The following is a 26,465-nucleotide window of genomic DNA, read 5'->3' as shown; positions in this document are numbered from 1 at the left end:
TATGACTACTGCCTCTCTGAAAGTCTCTCCCTGCCTGGCCCTTGCCTACCACACACCACTAGATACCAATCAAGTATTATTTTTATAATACAATGAACACCCAAAAGCACAATTGAAACCTGTGGGTGTGGCTGGTGTTTACTCTGGGGAAGAAAAACCCATGAGGAAGTTACAAAACTTACGAAATCCCCTCAAATTCCTGTCATCCTCCCTACCCCCAGTTTTGTCCCCACTGTGCACCAAACTGTTCTTTTTGGAAGGACAGGACATAGGCCTCCGGAGTGCCCACCAGAGAACATCCTGACTGCAGCAGGTATGGGGGCTGGCTGTGGGCGCGCCTGGAGATTGGGCTGTACAGGAAGGGCAATGCCAGGGGAGCCAAGTCTTGCCAAATGCAGCATAGAGTAAACATCTGGAAACCATAGTGCTGGGAGCCAGGAGACCACAAAACACCCTATCCACACGGCTGGACAGCTAAGATCTGATGTACAACCTGGGTATCCATCCATTCAGCATCTTCCTCTTTTCCATACCGGGTTTCTCTGTGTGACCCTGGCTTTGTAGACCAGGCTGGCCTCGAACTAACAGCGATCCGTTTGAATTAGACGTGCACCACTATGCTCTACTTCCTTCCTTGCTCTTAAAGCTGTGGGTGGGGCGCACTGTTTACACAGTCACCTTTCAGTTTATTTGCTTGTTTGTTTGTTTGTTTTGAGGCAGGGTCTGTACCCTTGGCTGGCCTTGAATTCCTAGAGACTGAGTGCCGGGAATAAAGTAGTGAACCATTATGTCAGGTCCTTTTCTGGCAGGGTTAAGATCACAGTCCCAAATCCTAAAGGCTTTGCCAATTGCGAAAGGGTGTCGGCCCCTGCTGGTGGGCCTGCGACCCACGTGAGTGCATGCCCCAGGCCCAGCTGCCACCTGAGTTCTTCTGACAGCTACCAGGTCATTAAAAACAACGGGGCAGCAGGAGCCTCTCGCGAAGCCTACGTTCCCACCAAGCTGGCCCGCGTGGACCCTCAAGGTCCTGGAGACCTCGCTTGCGAAAAGAAGGGCGAGACCTAGGCCAGCGATAAAAATCAAACCACAAGGCGAGGAGGAACAAGCGGGAAGGGCGGTGGTGGTGCTCTTCCACGCAGCTGCTGAAACGCCTTCCGCCCCTCCTCCCGCCTCTGCTACGCTTCCCTTTTTTCTTCTCGCTCCGGCTCTCTCCACGCGGCTCCCCTTCTGCCCCGCCTTCTCCGCTTTGCGACGGTCTACCTTCAAGCTTCGCCCCTCCTACTCGGTCTCAGTTCGGTCCCTCTCCGGCCCCTGCCAGCCCCGCTTCCTTCCGCGGCCCCGCCCCTCCGCTTAGCCCCGCCCCGTGCCGTCTCGCTTCCGGCCCCTTGTCCCCAGCCCAATCACGACTCCCTCCTCCGGCTCCTTGGCGCCGACCTTCCCGGCTCCGCGTTTGCCCCTCCTCTCTGCCCTGCACACTTCCTCTTGGCTGGCTCCCTCCCTCTGCCACGCCCATCCCGCAGCCTCCAGTCCGGGCCTACAAAAGGCTCTTGAGCAAGCTGAAGTTTCACCGCCGGCCTGGCTGCGGCTGCGCGCCTTCCCCACGTGCTCTGCGGCGCATGCGTGCGGCCTGCGCCTGCGCATTGCCAGCCGCGGCGCAGCGCTGCTCGGTGCTGCCGGCCTCCGGACTGAGCGGCCATGGGGTGGCGGGCGGCTGGGTCGCTGAGGGCCAGGTAGCAGTAGGGCAGCAGGGACCGCTGGCTCGGCCCAGCATGTAGACGTCCACGCGGGCGCGCGGCAGCCGACGGTGAGTGCGGGGTCCGGGTTCTCCCTCCGCCCGGCGTCGCTTGCCGCCGGGAACCCGTGGAGGCCGGGTCACCGTGCCGGCCCTGCCCACCTGCCCGAGGCCGGACGCTGGTGGCTCTGACGCGCCTCCCTACGTCCGAATGTGGTGTGGGCTGCGACCGGGATGACGCGTGGTCTCGGGAACGAGCCTAGGGGACAGGTCTGGGGATCCGGCCCGGGAATGGGTCTGGAGGACGAGGGTGATGTTCGGGTCGCGGGAGAAGCCAGGTAGGCCGCTGCTGTGTTCCTGGCCCTGGCTTGTTCAGCCGACCCGGCTTCATTGGTCCTCCTGGTGCCTGAGTAATCAGGAGAAGCCTTGGCATGTGAAACTTAGAGGCCAAAGCTAATGCAAAGTAGAGAACCTGGCGTTTTGTGAGGCAAACGGGGTGTGGAGTTTCTAAATTTGGTATCCAGTAGTTGCCAAAAAGTTCCAAAGTCCTGAAGAGGCCACGGAGGTGTTCCTAGACAGACCACTGGACTTGCGCTCTGGCCCACAGGTTTCTTAACTGTGGGAATAGGGGGTGCCCAGTGCAGTTCCAGGGTCTTCCTTCCCAGTTCTCCTCCCAAGCAATGGCTTTCTCCTGGCTTTGATTCTAAATAGCAAATTATTTTTCCTTTCTTGTTTGGGAACAGTCTTTGTTTCAGTTCAAAACTTATTCATTTGGCTTGGCTCGTGAGAGGAATGTTTTTCAAATTTATGTCCATTTATTTCATGTTTCACTGCTGGTTTTCACAAGCTTGGGCGACACATTGCAAGCACCCCACTTTTCCCCCGCAGCATTGCTCTCCTGAGCGTTTAGTGACCTCCTGTTCCTTGGGATTTCTTGTAGCATATTTGTCCTCAGCAGTAACTTCACTATTGGTTTCATAGCCCCATCTCAGGCTCTGGGACAGCGACAGGTGCCAATATACAGTCTGACCAGGTAGCTTCTTTCACGGTGGCATTTCAAAATGTTTCTGCTTTTTCTCCCTGGGTGGATTTATGTCCTAAAGCAGTTGACAGGGCTGCTTCCCTCCTACCCGTTTTTTTCTAGTGTGTCTTGTTTGCGGATCCAGCCCAGATCCTCACACAAGTACTGTCCACCGAGCCACAATTCACCCAACACCCCTCCTTTTGGGTAGAAGTAGCTAACATAAAACATCAGTGCTTAGATTAAGTTACTAGTTTAGCACTCTAGGCTGCCCTTGGAGAATGGAGAGAAGCAAAGTGGCTTTCTTTTACTTTTTTCTTAATGGAAGTAGACATGTGCATGCTACTGCTCATGTGTGGAAGAGCTTTCAAAAGTTGGTTTTCTCCTACTGTGTGGGTTCCACAGCTGAAACTCATGACATCATGCTCGGCAGTAAGTGGCTTTATCTCCTGAGCCATCTCCGAGCCTTCATTTGGTTTCAGACAAAACCTCATGTATCTCAAGCTGATTTCTAGTTCCCTGTGTAGCCCAGGATAACTCCAAACTTCTTGTCCTCCTTTGTGTAACTCTGCATGTTGGTGTACCGACCATCTCTAGTTGGGCTTTCTCCTGTCGTTTTAATGTGATTTGGGGGATGAAGCCCAAGGCTTTGTGTGTGCAAGCATGCTACCAACTGAGCTACATTTCCAGGCCTCAAGTGGTTTTACTCTTTTGTGTGTTTGTTGTCGGGGAGGGTTTGAGACAGGGTTTCTCTGTATTCCTGGCTGTCTTGGAAAGCAGCTGTAGACCAGGCTAGCCTCAAATTCAGAGATCCTCCTGCCTGTGCCTCCCAAGTGCTGGAATTAAAGGGGTTTGCTGCCTTCACCCAGCTCTTTGTTTTTAAAGACTTAATTTTATTTTGTATTTGTCTGTGTATGGGTGTGGTTATGTGCACATGAGTACAGGTGCTTTGGAGCTGGAGTTATGGGTGTTTGTAAGCTGTCTAATGTGGGTCCTGAGAAGGGAATTCAAGTACTCTGGAAGAGGAGCAAGTGTCTTTTAGCTGCTGAGTGGGAATGGGTTCATCTGCATGTATTACCTCAGATTTGCTTGTTTTCCTGGTACAGCAGAGAGAGAGAAAGAGATATGTTCAAAAGCTTAGCACTGCCAGGAGGAGCCTACCAGGAAAAGGGCTGTTGCTGCAGGCTCCACTTTCTAGGCCTTGTTAGATCTGTTAACAGTTACCACATGGCTCTGTCCCTCCTGAAGGAGATGCCACTTTTCAACCCCAGGAAAACATGCTATTGTTTGTGATAGTTGTTTATCGTTTTCCATATATTCTGGTCTGTGGCTGCTGTACTCCTGCTGCATGGGAAGAAGTAAATTCATGAACACAAATGTTTGGGTTAAGACAGGGTACCAGCAACACATGCCAGTGCCCTCCACTGTGAAGTGGAAAGGGGTGGTGCTGCCTGACCGCTTACGCTTAGTTCTGGAGACCTGAGTCTGCACTGAGTTGGTAGAGCCTCCTTCAGGTCTGGGGAACTGTTCCCCCACCAGATGGGTTCTGTGAACCCATTCCTTAGAACTTTCCAGAATCAGCACACTTCCCTATGCCTCTGCTAGCCTGGGCATCATTTATGTGTAGAAATGAGGTAGGCATAGGTAAATACTAAAACCTGGACATTGTGGGTCACAGTAGTGATGTTTTCTTGGTACATAGAGCAACACCCTGTCTCAAAAAACAAGTTGACAAAAAGCTTGAAACTTTTTTCCAACCTAGTATTAACTAATGAAGTTAAACATTTCCCCATTGCTCTAACTAATTTTCCTTCTTTTTCTTTTTTTCTCTCGTGTCCTTTTCTTCTTTCATTCCTTTTGTAACTCAGATTGCAGTCCTATCTCTGCAAGCTGAGTGCTTGGATTTTGTTGTGACCAACACACATGACTTCATTTTTTATTTACTGTTTCCACATATATTTGGAGTTCACATGAAATTGTATGTATTAAGTTTCTTGTGCTGGCTCTCAGTGTGTGTGCATGTTGTATGTGTGTACGCTCACACATGTGTTTATCAACATCTCGAGGTCTTGCTACTTTCATAAGTTCTATAGGCATACTCCGTGATGGTGATCAGCGCTTCTTCCGGGTTAGCTAGGGCTACTCAACAGCAAAAAATGCCAACAGGTTTAGCCAAGTGTACCTGCCTCCACCAGCTGCCTCAGCATCTGCCAACCTTGCTGTGCCCAATAGCTTTCACTTCACTTTCCAGACCTTGCTTGGAAGAGTCAACTAGAGCAAGGCTGGGGACAAAAGGCTGCAACCTGTTACAAAAAAAGAAAAAGAAAAGGAAAGGAAAGGAAAAGAAATAAAAAGATTGCTGATTCAGTCCTAGCAACTTGAATTCAACCCCAGGGACCCTCAAAGTAAAAGGAGAAAATGGATTTGTAAGTTGTCATTGGACCTCCATAAGTAAATAAATGTATCTCTTTGTAAATTTTTTTCTTTTTAGGTTTATTTATTTGTTGTTTTGTTTTGTTTTGTTTTTTTGAGGCAGGGTTTCTCTGTGTAGCCCTAGCTGTTCTAGAATTCACTCTATAGACCATTCTGGCCTCGAACTCAGAGACCTGCCTGCCTCTGCCTCCCAAATGCTGGACTTAAAGGTGTAGGCCACTACCACCCAGCTTATTTTTTTATTTTTTGAGACACAGTTCTCTCTGTGTAGATCTCTGTCCTGGAGCTCAATGCCTTAAAGTCTTATATAAATGAGGCATGCTTTTTTTTTTTTTTTTTTTTTGTAGCCCTGGCTGTCCTTGAACTTGCTGTGTAGTCCATGCTGTTCTCAAACTCAGAGATCTGCCTGCCTCTGCCTCCCAAGTGCTGGAATTAAAGACCACCGCCTGTCTGTTTTTTATTTTTTGAAACAGGGTTTCACTATGTAGCCTTGACTGGCCTGCAACTCACTATGTAGACTAGGCTATCTGTGAACTTAAAGAGAACCACCTGCTTCTTCCTCCCAGTGCTAAAGGCATTCTCCCACATCAGAAAATGTAATAATAAAAAATAAATAAAAAGAAAGAGGCTTGGGGCGGGGACAGATGACTCAGGGTTAATATGCTGTTGCTCTTTTAGAGGAAATGGGTTTGTTTCCCTGAGCACCTACATGGCTGCTAACATTTGGAAACCCCAGTTCCAGAGGAGGCAACACCCTCTTCAGATCTCTGTGGGAACTGTATGCCCATAATAAATAAGTAAATCTTAGTCTGTCTGTTTTCTTTCTTTATCTATTTGTGCATTGAGTGCTCTATCTGCATGTACGTCTACCCACCAGAAGAGGACATCAGAGTTCAGTATATAGGTTGTGAGCCACCATGTGGCTGCTGGGAATTGAACTCAGGACCTCTAGAAGAGCAGACAGTGCTTTTACCAGCTGAGCCATCTCTCCAGCCCTGTCTGTTTTCTTAAAGACTACAACAGTGGATTGGAACCTGAGAGCCGGATGGTAGCCACTCTGTCTCGCCTTGAGAAACTAATTAGCAATCCAACCTTAATGGGCACAAAGTCCGGTGATGTCCATGTTCTTGATCCTCTGCACTTTCATTCTGGCCGTGATACAGGGTCTTCCTTTCCTCCCCTGTGAAATAGCACCATAGTGCTAAAACCCACAGAATCTGTTTGCTTGGCAGAATGGGCTTGAACTCTGCCTCCTATGTTTTGTTCACATCTGTCTCCAGCAAACACAAAGCCAGAGTCTGGGAGACCAAACAGTCTGTGTAGTCCAGCTTCTGGGACAAAGGTCGAATGTACCAGGGTCTGTGTAATCTAATGGCCAGGACAAGGCCCTGGCCACACTCTGTTGGTGATGCCCTCAGTCACTAACTTCAGAGGTGCCTCTGGCCCGTGATATGTGGTGTGCTACAGCCCCACCTTGTCCTAGTCATCTGCCCTGTGGTGATGAGGTGAATTTGGGCTTTCACACTAGAGCAGAGCAGATCTGTGTTGCTGCCTACCACATCCAGAGCAGAGCCCAGGAAGCCTTCAAATGCCAGTGTGGACACTTGCTCCCAGCACATAGTTTTTGGTGATAATTGGCATTTTGACAAACCACCCACTCTGTTAGTAATGACCTAACAAGGCGCTGTATGGAAGGCCGGCACAGGGCACAGAAACTCCGACAGGCCATGGTCAGGGCCAGGCAGCTACTCTTCTAGTTTTTAAAATGACATTTGTTTACCTAGTTTTTTTGTATAGGGATAGGTTCAGATGTACATATCATGTCTGTGGAGGTCAAAGGAGTTGATTTTCTCTTCCATAGTGTGGGTTCGAGGGATGGAGCCCAGACCCTCACACTTGAATGTGGATGTTTGAGAGTGAGTTGAACCCATGGAGGCATCTGGAATGGAGAGAAAATGAGCTATATAGTGAGGCCCTGTCCCAAAAGAGGAAAGACTGTTAGTATATGTATGTGTTTTCATTTTCTTAGCAGTGTCATATAAAAGGTAAAGTGAGTGTGGCCGCATAGGCCTGTTGTCCTCGTTACTCAGGAGGACAAGAGAAAGACTGCCAGGGTTGATCCCAGGACTCCAGAGACAGGTCAGACAGAACAGACAGGGTTACACAGAGAAAACTTGTCTCCAAAAAAAGAATACACACACACACACAAACACATGCGATAGGTTGGGAGTACAGTTCAGTGGTAGAGTGCTTCCGTAGCAAGTGTAAGGCCCTAGGTTTAATCCCTAACAACACAGAGCGGAAGATCTTAAAGGTCATGATTTATTTTTCTAACACTTCTCTTTTTGTTTTGTTTTGAGACAGGGTTTCTCTGTGTAGCCCTGGCTGTCCTGAATCTCACTCTGTAGACCAGGCTGGCCTTGAACTTACAGAGATCCACTTGCCTGTGCCTCCTGAGCACTGGGATCAAAGGTGTGCGCCACCTCACCCAGCTTTCCTAACAGTTCTAAAACATAGTTTGATCCTACACATTTGTAATCTATTTTGAGTTAATATTTGTGATAAGAGGAAATAGTTCAGTTTTCAGACTTTTTCACTGGCTGTCCATCTGTTTAACACTACTTGAAGGTTCTCTCTTTGTTGAATCACCTCAGCACCTTTGTCAAGACCCTATGGCTAGGCTAGGGTGTAGCTCAGAGAGTAGCATGCACTCAAAACAACACACAAAGATGTTTCTGGACAATTTGTTCTGTTGTTTGATACTGGAGTTGAGCACAGTGCTGCTGCTGGGCCTCAGCCTTTTAGACTTTGAGACAGTTTGTTGCTCAGGTAAGACTTGAACCTGTCATTGTCCTCCTTCTGTCTCTCAAGCAACTAGGACTCCAGATCTGTGCCACCAGCCCCAGCTGTCTGTGTCTTTGGTTTCATTGCTATATAGACCTAACTGGCCTCAAATTTGCAGTGGCCTTCTTGTGCCTCTGCCTCTCAAATCCTTATTCTGATTTATTTGATTTAAGTAAGTGGGACATAGAAATTGTCTTGTTTAAAAAAAAAAAAGTAAATAGCTAATTAAAGCTCCTCTGGTGATTATAAACTGTAAGAATCAGCTTATGGTGTTGGAGAGATGGCTCAGTGGTTAAGAGCAGCGTCTGCTCTTCCTAAAAGGACCCAGGTTCAATTCCCAGCACCCACATGGCAGCTCACAACTGTCTGTAACCCCAATTCCAATGGATCTGACACCTTCACACATAAAATTAAATAAATGATTTAAAAAAAAAAAAGAATCAGCTTATTTCCTCACGGGCCTTAGAATGGCCTCCATAGGCTTATCCATAGTAGATTTTTCTTCTGCTTTCCCTGCCATGGTCACACATGTCTTAGTTATTTGTGCTACTGTAACAGCATCACAGACTGGGTGGTTTGAAGTGATTTACTGGAGACTGAAATCAACTCACCGATGGAGAACTCTACCCTAGCACCCTGTGCTACTCAAACTGGGCAGGTCTGAGTGGAGGGAGCTCTCTGATAGCTCTTCAAAGGGCACTAATGAGCTGGCCAGTGGGCAGAAATGGGCAGAGTTCCAGGACAGCCAGGGCTATTACGGGGAGAAACCCTGTGTTGGCAGCAGGGAGGCACTAATGAACATCAGGGCCCCACCCTGTGACTCAAGTCCTCAGAGGCCCTTCTCCAGATACAGTGGTAGTTAGAGCTTCATGATAAGCTCAAGCATGTTGATTGGCCTGGAAGTGCAGGACTGTTACCCAATCTACTTTGGAGGCTGAGGCAGAAAGATCACAAGTTCAAGGCCTGTGTGGGTAACTGTCTCAAAAAATAAAGCAGCTTGGGTTATATAGCTCAGTGGTAAAGTGAGGGGTGTCTTACAGGGAAGCAAACCACGTGAAGAGTTAAGAACGAAAACCTGACACAGATTGACGTCCTTCAGGGAGTCTACAACAGGTGGTTTATTCCCAAATGTTATTTAAGCCCAATATAATTTGGAAATAGTTTCCTGGTGTGGTACAATCCCCCAGTGCACAAGGAAGCAGAATTATATCAAACTCAACTCAGGATAGTGTCATTTCTTCCCAGAATATGGCTTCTAAAGATAGGCTTCCTATAACTAGCTTAAGGGCCTGAGGATCCGGCCATACAGATAGTGTGGAGGCCGTTTGTGCTATCAGCCATCGCTGGTCTTGTTTGTAGGAACTCGATATAGCCTGGCCTAGCAGATAAAATATCACCAGCTGTTAATCACTTCCAATTCTCAGCCTTCTGGATAGAATAACAGGTTTTTCATCTTTCCTATTGGAAGGAGAATTTTGTGTGCTTACCATTCCTGGTTTCTCTGGAGTTCTGTGGATGCTGTACTCCCAACATAGAGTACTTGCTTAGCATGATTGAGGCCTTGGTTCAGTCCCATGACTGCTAGGGAGTTTGGGGGCCGTTTAGACCACAGCACTATTTCATCTGGGATTTACACTAACTTACTTTCCCCTCCCCAACCCTGCAGACAGAATTTCTCTATGTAGACCAGGCTGGCCTCTAACTCAAGAGATTTTCTTATCCCTCCCCACCCCCCTTCCCTAGCACTGGATCAAAGGTACTCAAATTAGTAGGAAGGAGCTAGAGAGTTTAGTGTAGGGGGTGGGGTGAGCAGTGCTGAGAGGAGGCATAGGTACTAAGACTTGACTCAGGTTTCTTTGGGACCTGACAAAAGTGAGTTCTAGGACAGCCTGAACTATAGAATGAAGACCTTGTCTCAAAAGAGAAAAAGGGGTCAAGAGTGCTCATTGCTCTTGCAGAGGACCCAGGTTTGATTCATGGCACCCACACAGTGGCTCACAACGATCTGTAACTCCAGTTCCAGGGGATTCAATGCCCTGTTTCTGACTTCGGTGAGTCTTAGGCACACACATGGTATACATACATAGAGGCAAAACATATATGCATAAAATAAGTCATAAAGAAAAAAGGCATTTTAAGAACACCTGGATAGGTTCTCAGTGCAGCAGCATGGGGGGACACTTATAACCCTAGTGCACAGGAGAGTCTTAGGGTCATCAAGCTGGGACAGCCTGAGACCTACCTCAGAAATAACTCCCTCCCCCCCCAAAAAAAAGTGTTACTAGTGTGTCCTGGTTAGCATCAACTTGACTCAGCCCAGTTTCAGATGTAGGAGGGACCAGTCCATTGTGGGTGATCCATAGGTACCACTAGGTGGTTAAGGAGCCAGCTGAGCACTAGAGCAAGCCAGTGAGCATCTTTCCGCCATGGTTTTTACAGGTTCTTGCCATGACTGCCTTCAGTGATGGACTGTGACCTGGGTGGGTAAGCCAAGGAAATCTGTTCCTCTCAACTTGCTTTTGATCAGTGTTTTATCACAGCAGCAGACAAGAAACTAGTTTATTATAGTTTCTCCTCCAGACTCTGCTCCTTTTGTATTTTTTCCTTTGTTTTTTGATTTGTTTTGTTTTTGAGACAAATAAAATGTAGCCCTAGCTGAACTGCAATTCACTGAGATCTCCATGTCTCTGCTATTCTTGTTCATTTGTTTGTTTGTTTTTATTGAGACAGGATCTCCATTTTGAAGTTCTGGCTGTTCTGGATTCTCTGTGTAGATCAAGGCGACCTCAAACTCAGTGATCCACCTGCCTCCTGGGTTCATGGGCTTTCATCACCATGCCTAGCCTTCTTTGTTGTTTTGTTTTAAAGACAGGAGTCTAACTGTAGCCCTGGATGGTCTGGAACTAACAGATCTGATTGCCACTGTGTCCCAAGAGATGGTATTAAAGACTTGTATTCCCTCACCTGACTTCTTTGTTTCTTCATATACCAATTCCAAGACTTCTGCTCATTTTATTCCATTTCCGGCTTTATTAGTTCACAGTACTATTGATCTTCAAAAACACCAGCTCAGGGCTGGAGAGATGGCTCAGAGGGTAAGAGCACTGGCTCTTCTTCCAAAGGTCCCGAGTTCAGTTCCCAGCAACCACATGGTGGCTCACAACCATCTATAATGAGGTCTAGCGCCTTCTTCTGGCATGCAGGCAGGATATTGTATAAATGATAAATCTTAAAAATAATAATAATAAAAAAAAACACCAGCTCAGTTCTAGGGAACTAGATAAATTGTTTACCTCCTTTCACCACCTGGGTACTTCCCATGTTAGCTTCTGGCTTTGATCTCATGTTATTGAGCCATGGTCAGAACTGTGTATCTTCATTTGGGATCTGAAGTTTGTCTTGAGATTATTACAGTTCAATTCTGACGGCTTTCGTTGGTACTAGACTGAGCTCATACACTTTGTGGGTATACACCCCAATGTATACCTGTCTTTCTTCAACTGTTAGGGGATTACCATATGGTACTGTTGTCCACACCACAACTTTACACTTTGGCCATGCTTTGTGGGGCTCTATGTTAACCTTTCCAGGGACCCTTTTATCTGGCTTACGATGGAAATGCTGCAGCTCTGTGTTGGTTATTCTGTCCTTCTTCTCTCGTCTTTAGATTAGTTCAGAAACACCAGAGAGGAGTGAGGGTGAATCTAGGTTATAGCTAGAATATGCTAGGCCCTGGGTTCAGTCTGTAACACTGAAGAAAACAACAGCAGGAAGGATTCTGAGTTCTTAAATATCTCTAGGGTGAAAGTAGCCTTTTTTTTTTTTTTTTTTTTTTTTTTTAAAGAACTCTGGAAAATGAAAACCTGGCAGTTTTTTTCCTGTTGCATGTGACTTTTCTTAGGGAGTCTGTTTTTACTTCATCCAGATGGAGACAGCAGTGACAAATGATCCCAGCCAAGTCCAGCAGTGAGTTTATTGAGTTACTTACAGCAGCCTGGGTGCCTCAGGCAGCCATGTCCCTGGAGTCTTCCTGGGAAGGGAGAGGCCTCAAGAATCTTGCTCATCCTTCCGCAGGGCCTGTCCTGAGGGTCCTGTGAGAGCCTTGTGTAGATGACCATGGTTCACATAATCCGTCATCTTAACCATTCCCCTTGTGCACTGAATGCTTGCTGTTGCCACTCATGTATGTTGATTTTCTCTATCTTATCAAATCAAGGCATTGGTGTTTTTCTCATTCAACTCTGGAAATGGAACAAGAAAAGATGAATGTGAGTAAAGAGCTGAGTCCTGACTCAGCCTCATACCACTGCTCAGCATGCCATGGGGATGAGACCTGGAGCTACAGCCACCCCATCCGGGGCCGGGCCAAGTCTCGGAGCCTGTCAGCCTCACCTGCCCTGGGCAGCACCAAGGAGTTCAGGTAGGACAGGAATGCTCCCCTTTCCTCTCATTCCATGGGCAGCCATGTTAAGGTCCTTATTGAAGACACAGCCTGTATCAGTGTAGATCACCATTGCTTAGTGTGAGGTTTGCCCATAGGGTGGGGCTGGGCACTGACCAAGTGGTGCTGACCGTAGCAGAGGGATTAGACACTGTCCACAAGACTTGTACTGGACACTTGTTACCAACTGGCATGTATATATAGGCCACACCATGTTTTCCTTTCTCCCTCAGCACGGAATCACCCAGCCGGAGCCGTGATGAATTGGGGTTAAGCTGAAAGGAAAGCATGGTTGTGCTCAGTGGTGCACGGGTGCTGCTGTAACCTAGGGCTCTCTGCTCCTCGTAAGCATGCTGGACGTAGGGTCTCGTGTGCAGGCTGTAAGGCACCACCTTCCTCTGCTGCTTCACAAAGCCTCGAGGGAAGGTCACATGACATCAGGAGGCGTTCTAACTCCTGGTGACAATAACTATGTTAAATTTTAGATGGAAGCTTGCCAGATACTGGCACTGGTTCCAGAACAAGGTGACGCCTGTGAAATGTGAAAGCAGGCTCTCTGGTGAGCAGGCTGTCCAATAAGGAGCCACCTTAAAAGTACCCAGTCTTCTCCATGAGCTAGAGAGAGCTCACAGAGCTACCACTTGGCAGTAGAGAGCCCAGGGCTGCTGCAGTTTCTGTGTAGAAAGTTCTCTCTGTGAGAGATGGCTTCAGCAGAGGCCAGGTGGCCAGCACCTTTGCCCTGGGTGCACAGCTGATCACAGTGTGGCTTCTGTGCCCCACCAGCTTTGGACAGAATTGCTTTAGTTTCTGGTTTCTGCCGGGATATTGGACCTTTGAGAGTGGCCATGGGTCAGAGCAGCTTCTGTAGCTGGTGGCTGATGTCTTGGGGCAGTGTGGGGTAACAGGCAAGTTTGCCCGTGCAACCCATCCTTCAAGGAGGACAGAGGGCGTGCCAGTGCTGCTGTTTTGTCTTCTGCAAGCCCTGAATTCCTTGCCTAGTAGCCTTTAAGTTACTCTAGAAGTTGCTGTTTGTAGTGTTCTGTATAATTTTTAAAGGCTTGTGTAAATAACCCAGGCTTGGTGATTCGCACTTGTAATCGTAGCACCTAAAAGGCTGAAACAGGAAGATCACAAGTTTAAAGCCAGCCTGGACCATGTAGGGAGGCTCTGTTTTAAAGAAAGAAAAGGAGAAAAGTTTTATGTAAAACTCTAGTACTTGTTTAGTCCAGAAAGGCCTGCAACAACCAGAGGACTTCTCTTCAGTGGTCAGCTGGCCAGGTTCCGTGACCCTGGACACCCCTGCTCCCTAGGGGCAGGGCAGTCTTTCATCTGCGTCATCAGATTTGGAAGAAGTTGTGGATTTGGAGACAGGCAGCTGAGGTGGAAAGCAACTTCAAAAGGCTACTCTTGCCAACTCAGTGTCGTTCTCTTTGGGCTAAGAAGGGATAGTGAAACTCCTAGAGACCTGAGTGGATGCCCCAGAGTGAACACTTGCTGTCTTGGTCTTTGACTTTAAAGCTCAGAAGCATAGGTAGAGAGCCCTGACTGCTGTTGTCCTTGGCCAGGGCAGGCTTCAGTGAACCTGTGTGTGGATCTTCAACTGGCTGAGTCACTTCAGGGGGGAAGGCTGGGTTGCTCAATTAGTGTCTGTGTTACAGACACATGTGCTCCAGAGCAAATATTTCTGCTAGAATGTTCATCTAGATTATTTAGGGTGGTGCCAAGTTCTGACTCCCGATTATAGCCCACAGACCTGCTGAGAGAGGTGCTGCCTTGGGTCCTGGGTTCATGCCAGCCCAGTGTTTTGCTGGCTCCTACTAGGCTTGTGCCTCCTCTGACTTGGGATCAGTGTCCACGGGAGCCTGCTCAGGTCAGCTTTCGTGCCTCCTTCCTGCCACAGGGGACCTGGGCAGCAGTGAGCTCTGGCATAGCATCCCAGGCCAGGGCATGATCTTCTGGACCTGCCATGTTGTGGATGATGGAGCAAATGCCATTTGGGTTCCTTGGTGTCTGACAGGGCCATGTCTGTTTTGCAGCCTGTCCTCTCCTACTTTAACGCCAGTTCCCACTGTGCTCCACAGGAGGACCCGCTCTCTCCATGGGCCGTGCCCAGTGACCACATTTGGACCAAAGGCCTGCGTGCTCCAGAACCCCCAGACCATCATGTGAGTTTACCAGAGTTGGGGGGGAGAGTGTTCCTTGGGAATGTTACAGGGTTTCTCTGTGCAGGGTTCGGAGTTGTTTAAAGCAAGTTGGGCAGGTGTCTTTGAGCACCCTTCTGTGCATAGTAGACTTCTGTGAAGATGCTCAGCTGCTCCTCTCTCCTATGGCATGCACAGGCAGAGGGCAACTTTCCATGTTGGTAGTCTGGCACTCAGTTTGAGGCAGGAGGATCTCCAGTTCCAAGCCAGCTTGAGCTGTTAGTAAGATGTCAGCCTACGCCAGAGTCAGACCCTGTCTGAAAAACAGAAACAAATAAGCAAAACAGGGAGAAAGAGAAAAGCAGTGGGGAGCTGAGGACTGTAGCCACGTGGGTGCCAGGTTTCTTGACTGTGTCCATTTTGCACTGGTTGGATGGGATCAGTGTGGTTGTTTAGTTTTCTGTTTCTTTTTTTAAAGATTTATGTATGTGAGCTCTGTGTGGATGTATGCCTGTATCACAGAAGAGAGCGTCAGGCAGAATTGGGCACCAGGTCTCATTATAGATGGTTGGGAGCCACCATGTGGTTGTGGGAGTTGAACTCAGGACCTCTGGACAAGCAGCCAGTGCTCCTAACCACTGACCCATCTCTCCAGCCCTAGTTTTCTGTTTCTAATGGTGAGAATTCCAGTCTAACAGTGGCTTCTCTTTTAATTGTTACAGGAGTAGAAACGTGAATTCTTTGTTTTTCAACCTGATTTTAGTTGCTTAAAAGATGCTTCTTCTTGTTTGTGTGTGTGTTTGCCATGCTAGAGATGGACCCAGGCCTTGCACATGGTGGGCATGCACACTTCCACTGAACCAGATCTGTCCAGTGTGCTCTTCCCAACCCTGTGCCTGGCCAGGACAGTGCCCTGGACTGGAAGCTCCGAGCTCATCAGTTAGTGTGTCTCATCAGGCATATGCCTGTTTATTACCTGTCAGCCCAAATTCTCTTTAGCATTTGACATTTCCAAAAGAGCAAATTTTTTTTTTTTTTGGTGGGGGGAAGTTTTTGGTATTTCAGGCAGGGTTTCTCTGTATAGCTTGGCTGTCCTGGACTCACTTTGTAGACCAGGCTGGCCTCGAACTCACTGCCTCCCAAGCACTGGGATGCATGCGCCACCATGCCTGGCCAAGAGCAAATGTATTGCGCTGTGTTCTGCATAGTGTCCAGCTGTGTTTTGTTACGGGGAGGCAGGGGGTGGGGGATCCCTCAAGTGCTTTGTATTTTAAAAAATTAGAATCTTAGCCAGGTGGTAGTGGCTTATGCTTTTAATCCCAGCACTTAGGAGGCAGAGGCAGGGGGAATCTCTGAATTTTAGGTCAGCCTGGTCTACAGAGCAAGTTCCAGGACAGCCAGAAAAACCCTGTCTCAAAAAAAAAAAAAAAAAAAAAAATCAAAATTAGGATGTCAGGGCCAGTGATGGCTCAGTAAGTAAAGGCACTTGCTGCCAAGCCTGACAACCTGAGTTCAAGCTCTAAAGCTCACTTGTTAAAGGGAAAAACCATTGTCCTTTGACTTGTGCGCTCTCATTGTGATAGACACACACACGTGCACATGCACTGTAAGTGCGTGGAGCTTTATTAGAATTTCATTTCATCACCTTTGTTTGTTTTGTTTTTTTGCTTTTCTTTGGCTCTCACTGCCCCCATCCAGAGACCTTTGTTATTTGTGCATCCAGAATCTGTTCCAAGTTCTCCCTTTTCTTCAAAGTCAGTTGTGTGAAAGGCCAACATAACTGTGGCTGTCTGAGTGTGTAATATGGGGACACCTCGCTTCTGCTCTTTCATAGACAAGTGTCATAGATACAGTGGGGTGGGGCCAGCAGGGCCCTGATTTCACCCTCACAACACATGTGCCTGTGCAGTGCACCTCTCTCTTCTGGAGTGCATTAGTGACCTGAACCAAAGCTGTGCCCCATTTCTGAATGCTATAATTCTTAATACAGTTGCTCATGTTGTGGTGACTCCCAGACATAAAATTAGTTCATTGCTACTTCATAACTGCTAGTGTTATAAACTGTAGTGTAAATATGTGATATGCAGGATATCTGATATGCGACCCCCAAAGCATTTGCAACCTAGAGATTGAACCATCGCTCTTAAGCTTTGTCTTAAAGATGAAGGTATCATTGCTTGTTCTGCCACCTCCAGGCCATCCAAGGAACTGCTTTGAGACTTGAGCCTGCTGGCTGCAGGGTTGGTGTAAATCCCAGGCATGACCCATGACCCTGTTCTTACACCCTGAGTGCTGGGGGGCTGGTGTTAGTGCTGTGTGTTCACAGAGCAGAATGGTGAGTTACTGCTGCTCTTACACGTATATCGCTGGAGGCCGGTTCCTACTTGTTGTATACTCGCCTTTCCATACATCCAGCAATTATAATTACACCAACACCAAGGAGTCTCCTGACGTCCATTGTGGCCTCAGTGTCTGTCTTCCGTGTGGCCCACCCAAGCTCCCCAACACCCAGAGTTCTTGGCTTCCTACCCATGGTCTGGTGCCCACGTTTGCTTACCATCTCCCAGTGTCCTAGTGGACTCCTGTTTGCCCAAACACCAGCTCCTTGCAGCCCCTTCCTGCACAGTCTAACCCTTGCCACTTACTTAAAGCCTCTTCAACAGCCAGTTTTTGCTTGTGTGTATAGTTTATATATGTGCCTGTGTGTTTACTTTTATCGTATATATGCAGCTTCCTTGGGGGACAGAAGAGGGTTTTGGACCCTCTGGAACTGGAGTTACGGGCAGCTGTGCTACCAGATATGGGTGCTCTTTAGGAGCAGTATGCACCCCCTCTTTTTTTTTTCTTTCTTTCAAGACACTGTTTCTTTATACAGCCCTAGCTGTCCTAGACCTCACTTTGTAGATCAGTCTAGCCTCAAACTCAGATTCAGCTGTCTCTGTCCCCAGTGCTGGATTAAAAAGCATGGACCCCACACTGGGGGAGCAGTGTGCACTCTTAACTGCTGGGCTGTCTCTCTAGCCCCCACAGCCAGTTTTACTTAGATATCAGTTTTTTAGGCCAGGACACAAACTGGCCTCCAAGCCATTCTTTGGTGTTGGGAAGTCCAGGTAGGGGGCCTTAGGGCTGGGGTTAGTTTCTAGCTTTTTCTGCTCTGCCTGGGACCATTTGCTCTGGGCTCTGGGGTGTAGAGTTCTGTCCCTGGTGTCACTGGATAGCTCTACATGTCAGTGTAGGAACACGTAGTACCCATGTTATAAGAATGAGGGCTTCATACAGTTCCCAGATATTCCGAAGCTAGCATAGAGGACTTATCATGAGGAATTTTCATTTCCTTATTACTCTGAGACTTTTCTTTGAGGCTGTATTTTTCTTACGGGGATCTATGAGGCTGTCAGCCTCTGTTAGTTGTGTGGTACAGTGGACATTCATCCCTGGCTGGCATAGCAGATCATTCAGAGCTGGTTCTGGCAGGCCATGGGCCTGTCAGCTCCACATGGCACCCGAAGCCCAGACTGCTTGGGATGGCCAGCATTCCCCTTTAGATGACACAACAGGAAGTTGAACTGGTTTGTGGTCACAGGGAGGGTTTGGCATCTTGGCCTGTATATAATAACACTAGTGGCACATGCTTAGCCCTGCTGAGCTTTGGGGCTGAAAGAATCATGGGCTGGGTCTGCCTGGAACAACCATGACACACACCTGGCCAGGGTAGGCTACAGGGCGGAGGGTGGGGCTTGGAACTCTGGTGGGGCCGAGCTCCGTGATCCACTCGTATTCTCTGGAGCCCAGAACCTGGCAAGTGCAGGGAGTGAGCTTTCACCTGTAGCCCTTTCACCTGCAGGTGGCTGAAACCTCCTTCCCGTGGGCGGGCTCTGCCACTGCCAAGCTCGAAGCTCTCCACTCGGCCTGGACACTGGGGCCTGCCGGGGGCCTGCAAGTCAGGTGGTCCTGGCCCATTTTGCTCATGTTTTTGTTTGTTTGTTTGTTTTTTGTTTTGTTTTATTTTGTTTTCATTTTTAAGGTAGATGATTAGGCAGAAGGGTGGTGTAGTCAGAAGGGAGTCTACATTTTGTTTATTTGATTTTCATAATTTAGAGAACACTTCTAAAGAACCTTGACAAGTCTTTTATATTTTGCTTCTAGTTTTGAGGACACAAAAACAGAATCACAGTGTAATATGCAGCTAGGAACATGGTGACCAGGCAGGGCTGTGTGTGTCAGCTAGGGAGGTAGCACTGGGATGCTGGGGAGATGTCTGCAGGCTCCTAGAAGGTGGACACCGCCTCAGGAGTAGTGAGTGCTACAGGCAGGCGGCGAGGCTCAGACAGGCAGCCATGAGCAGCCCCTTCCCTCCCAGAAATGCCAAGAACAGGTGAGTGCTTTGACCAGGGTTCCATGGTCATTTTGTGACCTCTGTTTGTAGTAGTTTCTGTCATAATTTTGAAGGTTGGTTCGTGGGTTCTCATAGACTGCCAGAACATTGAGCCATTACGTAATTGGGTAAATTGTGTTGAGCAGGGAAAATGGTACTTCAGAAACTTAAGAGTCGCTGGGTCAAGCAGAGAACAGGTCATGCCTTTAAACTTAGCACTCAGGAGGTAAGTCTCTATTTAAGGCCTGGTCTACATAAAGTTCTAAGCCATCCAAGGCCACATAATGAGAACCTACCTCAAAAAATTAATAATAATAAATGAGAGTCAGCTAAGTTTATCCAGTGGCATAGAGAGTGAGGCCACACACTTTATGTACATCAAAGGAAACACAAGTCCTGAAGGGTCCTGAGACTGGACAGAGTCCTCAAACTGGCCTTTCTGGGTTCTGTGAGGAGCAGGTAGCCTGTGTGGGCTGATAGATAGCCTAAGCTTTCCCTCTTTTGCTCCATGCCATCTCTGTCCCCACCAGGAAGTGTAAGTAAGGAAATAAACATGTATGTGATCTGGCCCGTGATGGTGATTACAAATGCTGAAGGAGATATGGCCACAGCTGTGTGGACAGTGGCTGGGCAGGGTGGGTCTTCAGGGTCTACCAGCTTTTGTGTTCTGGTTCTTGGCTGCAGGATAGATGGCAGCCATCCCTGGCAGGGACTGTTGTGTACTCTACGCACACAAGCTGGCGATGCATTTTTATTTGTTTCTGGTTTATGGCTGTTTATATTTTTCCAAATTCCACAAGGAAAAGATGACTGCTGGTATGCGCTCTCTCCTCTTTCCAAAGGCACATCCAGGACCCCGCAAGCCAGCGGTTGACATGGAACAAGTCTCCCAAGAGTGTGCTCGTCATCAAGAAGATCCGAGACACCAGCCTCCTGCAGCCCTTCAAAGAGCTCTGCGTGTACCTCATGGAGGTAAGGCAAGCAGGGCGTGCCCTGTGCTCTGGGGTGATGCAGCCCTAGTCAGGAGTTGGGAAGAGACTCATCCAGGGTAGCAGAACCAAAGTGTCTGAATTATTCTACAAAAGCACTCACTGGCCTGCTGTGCTGGAGGAACTGCAGCTGGCGAGAGCCCTGCGCTGTGTATCACGGTCATGAGGAGCCTGCCCCATGGCAGTGCCCCACTTCGAAGATAGCAGCAGTGCTAGCTCTCCTGACCTCACACCCTCCAAATATGCTACCTCCTGAGTCCTGTTGCAGCAGTTAGCCCTCACCCAAGTCCCTTTCATGTTGCCAGTAACACAGCTCCCCAGTTTGGGTAATTTCCAAGAGAAAAGAGATTTGTTTTAGCTAGTGATTCTGGAGGTGCAAAGCCCAGGTGCCACATCTGATGGTGGCCATCTCCCCTACAGAGCCACCAGCATAGGACAGCATATGGCAGGAGATAGTATGACCTTAAATATCTGTGCAAACATCCTGTAAAGCCATACGAACGCAGTGGTGTGGCTGTACTTGGGGGCTTTCCCCCTACTCAACCCCCGTACCCCGAGGTTCCACCCGTGGACATAAAGACTAAGTTGCCTTCCTCTTGACACCTCAAAATCATGCTACCCTTCAGGACCTGACCTGGGGGACTCCCTCAAAACACATCTGAACCATGGTCTGATTCTGGAGCCACCGTTTGAGAAGAGGCCTCTATGATGCCCTGAGCCTGCAGTTTCTGGCTGCTTAGTGATGAAGTTAGGAGGATAGAAATAACTTGCTAGCCAAGAAAACATCTTTTCACCCCTGTCCTGAAGTTTTCCCATGCTGGAAAAGCCAGTATGACCTGGACTGGACTGGCGAGGGCCTAATGGGCTGAGTGGGGCCTCCCATGCATTCTTTGCTTCCAGGAAAACAACATGATCGTGTATGTGGAAAAGAAAGTGCTGGAAGACCCTGCTATAGTGAGTGATGAAAACTTTGGACCAGTGAAGAAGAAGTTCTGCACTTTCCGTGAAGGTGTGCTGTTGTGAGCTCTCTCAGCTGGCATCAGCACTCTGCTCTTGTTGGTATCTGCACACTTGGGCTTTGTGTGACAGGAGTTCTCAAGCTTTGTGTCTGTCTTCTAGATTATGATGACATTTCTAACCAGATAGACTTCATCATATGCCTTGGAGGAGATGGCACCCTGCTGTATGCCTCCTCACTTTTCCAGGTGAGGCTATGTTTTGGGGTGCTGAGTATTGGTACAATGTGAGGAGTGCAAGTCCCCTGCTCTTCATCACACAGCTTCATCCCGAAGGCCACATGCCCTTTAATGTTCTGACTTAAAGGCAGTATCTCAGCTTGTGGGCCACAAACAGGAGTCACGGAGGACCATCAGAAAGCACAGATATTTACATTACAATTTATAACAGTAACAAAATTACAGGAGGTCACCACAACAGGAGGAACTGTGTTAAAGGGCTGCAGTGTGAGGAAGGTTGAGAGCCAGAGCCCAAGAGATGGCAACTTTTTTTGTCAGCTGTTAGCAACAGAGCAGGTTTGCAAATAATGCAAGTGACTGGTCTCCTGGGGTAAGGTAAGAAGAGGTGATTGGTCACACTGTCAGTATCAGGGCTGGCTGAGGAGGGAGAGGAGTGCGGGGCGACTCCCTGGAGGTGGCCACACACCATCTGGGAGAGACCTGGCACTGCAGAACTAGGCTAGAAGCCAGAGCCCCAGGCAGGTAAGCGCAGCAAGGGGACACTGGAGCCTCTCTGGTCTCACCCTCAAGCAAGGTAGGGCCAAGCTCGCCGTGTGCTAGAAAGAGTGGGCGTGGCAGCCTGCAGCAAGTGGGCTGGAGGGGTGCTGGGGCAGAGCCCATCTAGCTGTGTGAAGCTGGCGGTGGGAGGCTGGGCTTCTCCTGGCAAGATGCCATCCCCGCTTTGCTGCAGAGGTTTCTGTCCAAGGATTTACTTTGAACCTTGGTTTTTGTTCAGTCCCACTTGTATTTAGATGGGGCCTAAACCATCTCCACCTTTCCTCTTCCATCCCCCAGGTCTCTGCCAAGTCTGCCTATCTTCTAGTCTTACCGGCATGGCCTCCACAGTCATAGCTCTGTATCTGGTACTGGCCAGATCTTTCCTGGGTGGCCAGTGAACTGTCTGGTCCTGTTTTTGTTTCGTTTGGCCCTTCCCACCCATTTCTCACTGCTCTGGGAGATGGCACCACCCTGCCCTGCTCTGGCTCTGCCACCTCTTGCCTGGCTCACGCACGCCCACCCAGCCCCAAGATCTGCAGCTATTGACACTTTGGTGGTTCCTGGGTAGCCCGGCGATGCCACCTGGTCTCCTCACCCACAGGGCAGTGTGCCTCCTGTTATGGCCTTCCACCTCGGATCCTTGGGCTTCCTGACCCCGTTCAACTTCGAGAACTTCCAGTCCCAAGTGAATCAGGTGATAGAGGGTAAGTTAGAATGTTGTCAGTCTCACAAAACAGCTCAGAGTTTCTCTCCTACCTGATCAGGGTTTTGTTACTACTGAGGAGTATTCTTGTTCTTCAATTTTATGCAAGTGTGTATGTGTACCTCATGTAGACCTGGTGTCCACGGAGGAGTGCAATCCGATGGGACTCGGGTTGCAGAAGCTTGTTACCCATCGTATGGAAACTAGGAATTGAGACTAGGTCTTATTTAAAAGCAGCCAGTGCTCTTAATCACTAAGCCATGTCTCCAGCTCCCCTGGGTTTGTTTGTTTATATGTTTTATCTAATGATGCAGTTTCAAGGTTTGGGGCTTTCTAAATTTCACGTCTCAGACACTCCTTATAAAAGTGGGAAGTCCTGCAGGGCTTGGGCTGCTCAGGGCGACTGAAGGTCACCAGCTAAGGGACAGAAAGGGAAGGGTCCCAGCTTCCTTAGAGGTGGCTCCCGCCTCCCTGAGCTGGATCCTACTGACCCCAGGGAATGCCGCTGTTATCCTGAGGAGCCGGCTGAAGGTCAGGGTGGTGAAAGAGCCCAGAGACAAGAAGACAGCCGTCCACAACGGCCTCAGCGAAAATGGCCTGGACACAGAGGGCGGAAAGCAGGCCATGCAGTACCAGGTCTGTGGAGAAGTCCTCAGCTACCTAACTTCACCTCCCAAGAAGGGGACCAGGGTAGGGTGAACCTGGGCTGGAATCCCTGACACCAGGATGAGAAACTTCTGGTGAGCGTTCAGGGCTTATGGTAGCAACACCAGCCATGACCTTCCCCGCTGAGTGCAGAGCCATGGCCTTGCCATCTCTTCCAGGTCTTAAATGAAGTAGTGATCGACAGAGGCCCCTCCTCGTATCTGTCCAACGTGGATGTCTACCTGGACGGGCACCTAATCACCACTGTGCAGGGTGACGGTAAGGCCCACATTGCACCTGGGGACCCAGGAACCCCACAAGGGCCCAACAGTGACGCCTACACCCTGTCCCTGCCAGGAGTGATCGTGTCCACCCCGACGGGTAGCACAGCATATGCAGCTGCAGCCGGGGCCTCCATGGTCCACCCCAACGTGCCGGCCATCATGGTTACACCTATCTGCCCCCATTCGCTGTCATTCCGGCCCATCGTGGTCCCTGCAGGGGTCGAGCTGAAGGTCAGAGCAGTCCCTCTATCTCCTCTGGTCTGTGAGTCTTTTGACCCTAGGCCAGCAGAAAGCAGTTGTCGCTACTTAGCACTGACCACCTCCACAGGTCTACTTTTTCCAGTCCTCTTACGTGTGAGCCCTACCTGTCAGGAGCCGGCTGAGGTCAGGGTGGTGAAAGAGCCCAGAGACAGAAGGACAGAAGGGCTTTGCAACTGTCCATGGTCTCTAATGGCACAGAGAGCGGGCCAGTCCTCCATGCAGGGCTCTCAGTTGCAAGAGGTGGGGATGGTCCCCTTTGAGAGGGAATGGTATAAGGGCCTGCATGTGAGAAAAGACCCCTGGTTGGCTTCCTCCCCAAAGCCTCAGACCTGGTCTGGCTGACTTCCTAGGGCCCAGCCTCAGCCTCAGCCTCATTTTTCTCTAACCTCCGTCACGGGCCACTCAGGTTAGACTGGTATTAAGTATAAGTTGTAGTGACCATATCAGTGGGAGGTAGTCACTGTTAGAACAGCAAAATCAGGCTGAAGCTGTGTCGTGCAGGAATTCTGGAGGGCCCACGGGCCTGGGACACACCCTTCCTGCCTGGAGCCCACTTTTGTTCTTGCTCCACCCCTTTAGATTATGCTGTCACCGGAAGCCAGGAATACTGCTTGGGTGTCTTTTGATGGACGGAAGAGGCAGGAAATCCGCCATGGAGACAGGTGTGGGGCTGCAAGGCTGGGGTGTGGGCTGACCTTGTCTTCCATCAAGTGGTATTAATCACTAGTGGGTGGCCTACTAAAAAGCATGGTCATGTACAGATGCACACAGACACACGGCTGGTCTCAGCCTAGGTCTGGGGTGAGTCACCTCCCAGCAATGCTGTGGTGCTGCCTCTGACCTGCAGTACCTAAAGGTGAAAGGCCCACCGCCAACTGCGTGGGGTGTGCTGCCCAGCCGCTAAGTGTGGCATGCCCCAGGGCCTTGGATGGGCCAGCAGAGCTGCTCACGGTTTTGCCTGGTCATTCACAATTGCCCACTCTGCCTCACCTCGGGAGAAATTGCCCAGACCCCTGGGAGTCAGAGCCTGTGTCTGTCTGTGTGCCCTTCTCAGGATCCAGGTGCAAAGTGGCTGCTTGCATTTGGACACAGTGAGGCCGCGGGAGAAGAGCTTGGGCCTAGGGAGATCAGTTTGTTACTTGAAAGGCACCTAGCTTACCCAGATATATTTCTCTTTCCCGTCAAAGCATCAGCATCACGACCTCCTGCTACCCGCTGCCCTCTATCTGTGTGTGTGACCCTGTGAGTGACTGGTTTGAGAGCCTTGCCCAGTGTCTGCACTGGAATGTTCGAAAGAAGCAAGCTCACTTCCCAGAGGATGAGGACCAGGATGAGGAGGACAGCTAGACCACACTTCCCAGCTTCCAAATGGATCAGGCCCTCAAGTCCTTGGGGGCCTTCTTTCTCTTGCTCTCCTGCTGGCCTTCTGGCTGACCTGGCCTTGACATACCACGTGGCTGTCCAGGCATCTATGTCCTGCCTGCCTTCCTGGGAGAGCTTGGGTCTGCCTTTTGCAGAACAGATCAGCTTTTTAATGTTTTTAAACCTTTTACATTTCTAAAGAAGCAAAATGAGAACTGGGCAGGGTGTCCTTCATCTCTCCCACGGGCCCCCGGAGACCCCAGGTCAGAAATTCCCATAAATCAGTCTGTTGAAATTCTGAGGGGGTCAGAATGAATTGATCTTCCTTTTGATATTGAAATAAATGTCTCAGCCAGAAATCTTCCTTTAACTGCAGTGCTTTTCCCCAAGGCCTGTACCTTTGCCCCTGTAACTCTTGGGGTCACCTGGCAGCTTTGCTATGGGTTGGCAAGGCAAGCTTGCTTCTTGTGTTTCTGGAGATGGCTAGGTGCCTCTGAGTATGGCCCAACACCTCTGACCCTTCTGGAGCAGACAGAGGCAACACCTGGCACAGCCATCCAACAACCTGACATTCCTCACACAGCAGGGCAGCAGCTCCTGGGACATTCTAAACCCTGTGTATACTTCTTAGAGGTTATTTTAAACTTTCTGAAGTGATTATGTACATATTTTCTTGTACACACTTTGTGAAGATTTGGAGGGGACTGCCTGTTGTTCAGTGTTTACATTGTGTCCAGCCCGTGCAGAAAAAGCAGGACAGGGCTCTGTGCTTCCACTCTTCCCTTATATACACAGTGGCCACAGGGGATTCGAGACCATCTCACCATTGACATCAGGCTTATGGTCCTGCTCTCCTTCCACAGGAGTCTTAGGTTTGCAGCTGAGCAGCAGCCATGTGGAGCCCTGTGTGCCATGTATGTGTGTAACACATGGGTGCCACGCAGGGCCCGGAGCCTTTGTGGAGTCAGTGGTCAGACAAGGCACCTCAGTTAGATTACCTGCTTTCAGTTTTATCTTCACCTCTTACTGCGGCAGGAGTAGGAAGGGAGGACTGCCCAGCCTTTCACTGCTTCTGTCTCATGCTGCTAGAGAAGGTTTGCTGGCTGCTGTAGAGCTGACCACACTGAGCTTTCTTCTACCTGTTAAAGCCAGCACTTACTGGGTCCTTGTTGACACACCTCAGCATTGGTGGCGTCCTAATGGCGTCAGGTGCTGTTAAGCCATGGTGGCTCATCCCCAAGGCTAGGCTGTTCACCTGTGACGACCACAGCAGAAGTGGTCCAGAGGAGAGCAGGCTCTGGAGCACGGGTCACACATCACAAAGCAAGTGTTGACAAGTCTAGAAGCAGCTGCCACCAGATTGATGTAGAACACATGGAGTTTTCACGTAAATTCTTAATGTTTCTTATTGTTAATATCTTAAAAATTTGTTAATTGTTAATGAAGGCCTTATTACTATTTTCAGATTCTTTCCATAAATAAACTTGTTTTTAAAAACTGA

The 26,465-nt window shown here is 49.1% G+C and overlaps 1 protein-coding gene and 1 long non-coding RNA gene across 5 annotated transcripts; both read left to right on the top strand.

Annotated features, from left to right (window-relative positions):
• The first annotated feature begins 219 nt into the window (after nt 1–219).
• Nucleotides 220–26,465, top strand: Nadk (NAD kinase). Of its 4 annotated transcripts, none has more exons than XM_021655627.2 (12): nt 220–313; nt 12,247–12,450; nt 14,553–14,636; nt 19,830–19,959; nt 20,877–20,985; nt 21,096–21,181; nt 22,311–22,413; nt 22,909–23,048; nt 23,237–23,336; nt 23,415–23,572; nt 24,182–24,264; nt 24,790–26,465. In XM_021655627.2, exons 2-12 carry the CDS (start codon nt 12,278–12,280, stop codon nt 24,947–24,949), a joined length of 1,326 nt encoding a protein of 441 aa, XP_021511302.1. In that variant the 5' UTR covers nt 220–313; nt 12,247–12,277; the 3' UTR covers nt 24,950–26,465. The 4 variants fall into 4 exon arrangements, with proteins under 4 accessions (XP_021511302.1, XP_021511293.1, XP_021511282.1 ...); XM_021655618.2 differs by lacking the exon at nt 220–313 and adding an exon at nt 1,571–1,804; XM_021655607.2 differs by lacking the exon at nt 220–313 and adding an exon at nt 1,952–2,070.
• Nucleotides 2,080–10,993, top strand: LOC132652923 (uncharacterized). The gene is made up of 3 exons (XR_009590401.1): nt 2,080–10,081; nt 10,470–10,510; nt 10,761–10,993. It is a non-coding gene; the product is annotated as an uncharacterized LOC132652923 (long non-coding RNA).

Source organism: Meriones unguiculatus, chromosome 3 (genome assembly GCF_030254825.1).
Source record: "Meriones unguiculatus strain TT.TT164.6M chromosome 3, Bangor_MerUng_6.1, whole genome shotgun sequence".
NCBI lineage: Eukaryota > Metazoa > Chordata > Mammalia > Rodentia > Muridae > Meriones > Meriones unguiculatus.
This window is presented reverse-complemented; position numbering and strand designations above follow the sequence as displayed.

Bases quoted from the DNA above. Each gene is read 5' to 3' on its own strand.
- Nadk (XM_021655607.2), top strand. From the start codon at position 1,967: ATGACGCGTGGTCTCGGGAACGAGCCTAGGGGACAGGTCTGGGGATCC. The intron at 19,960-20,876 runs GTAAGGCAAGCA...CTTTGCTTCCAG, and splicing joins TCTGCGTGTACCTCATGGAG to GAAAACAACATGATCGTGTA. The intron at 22,414-22,908 runs GTAAGTTAGAAT...TACTGACCCCAG, and splicing joins AGTGAATCAGGTGATAGAGG to GGAATGCCGCTGTTATCCTG.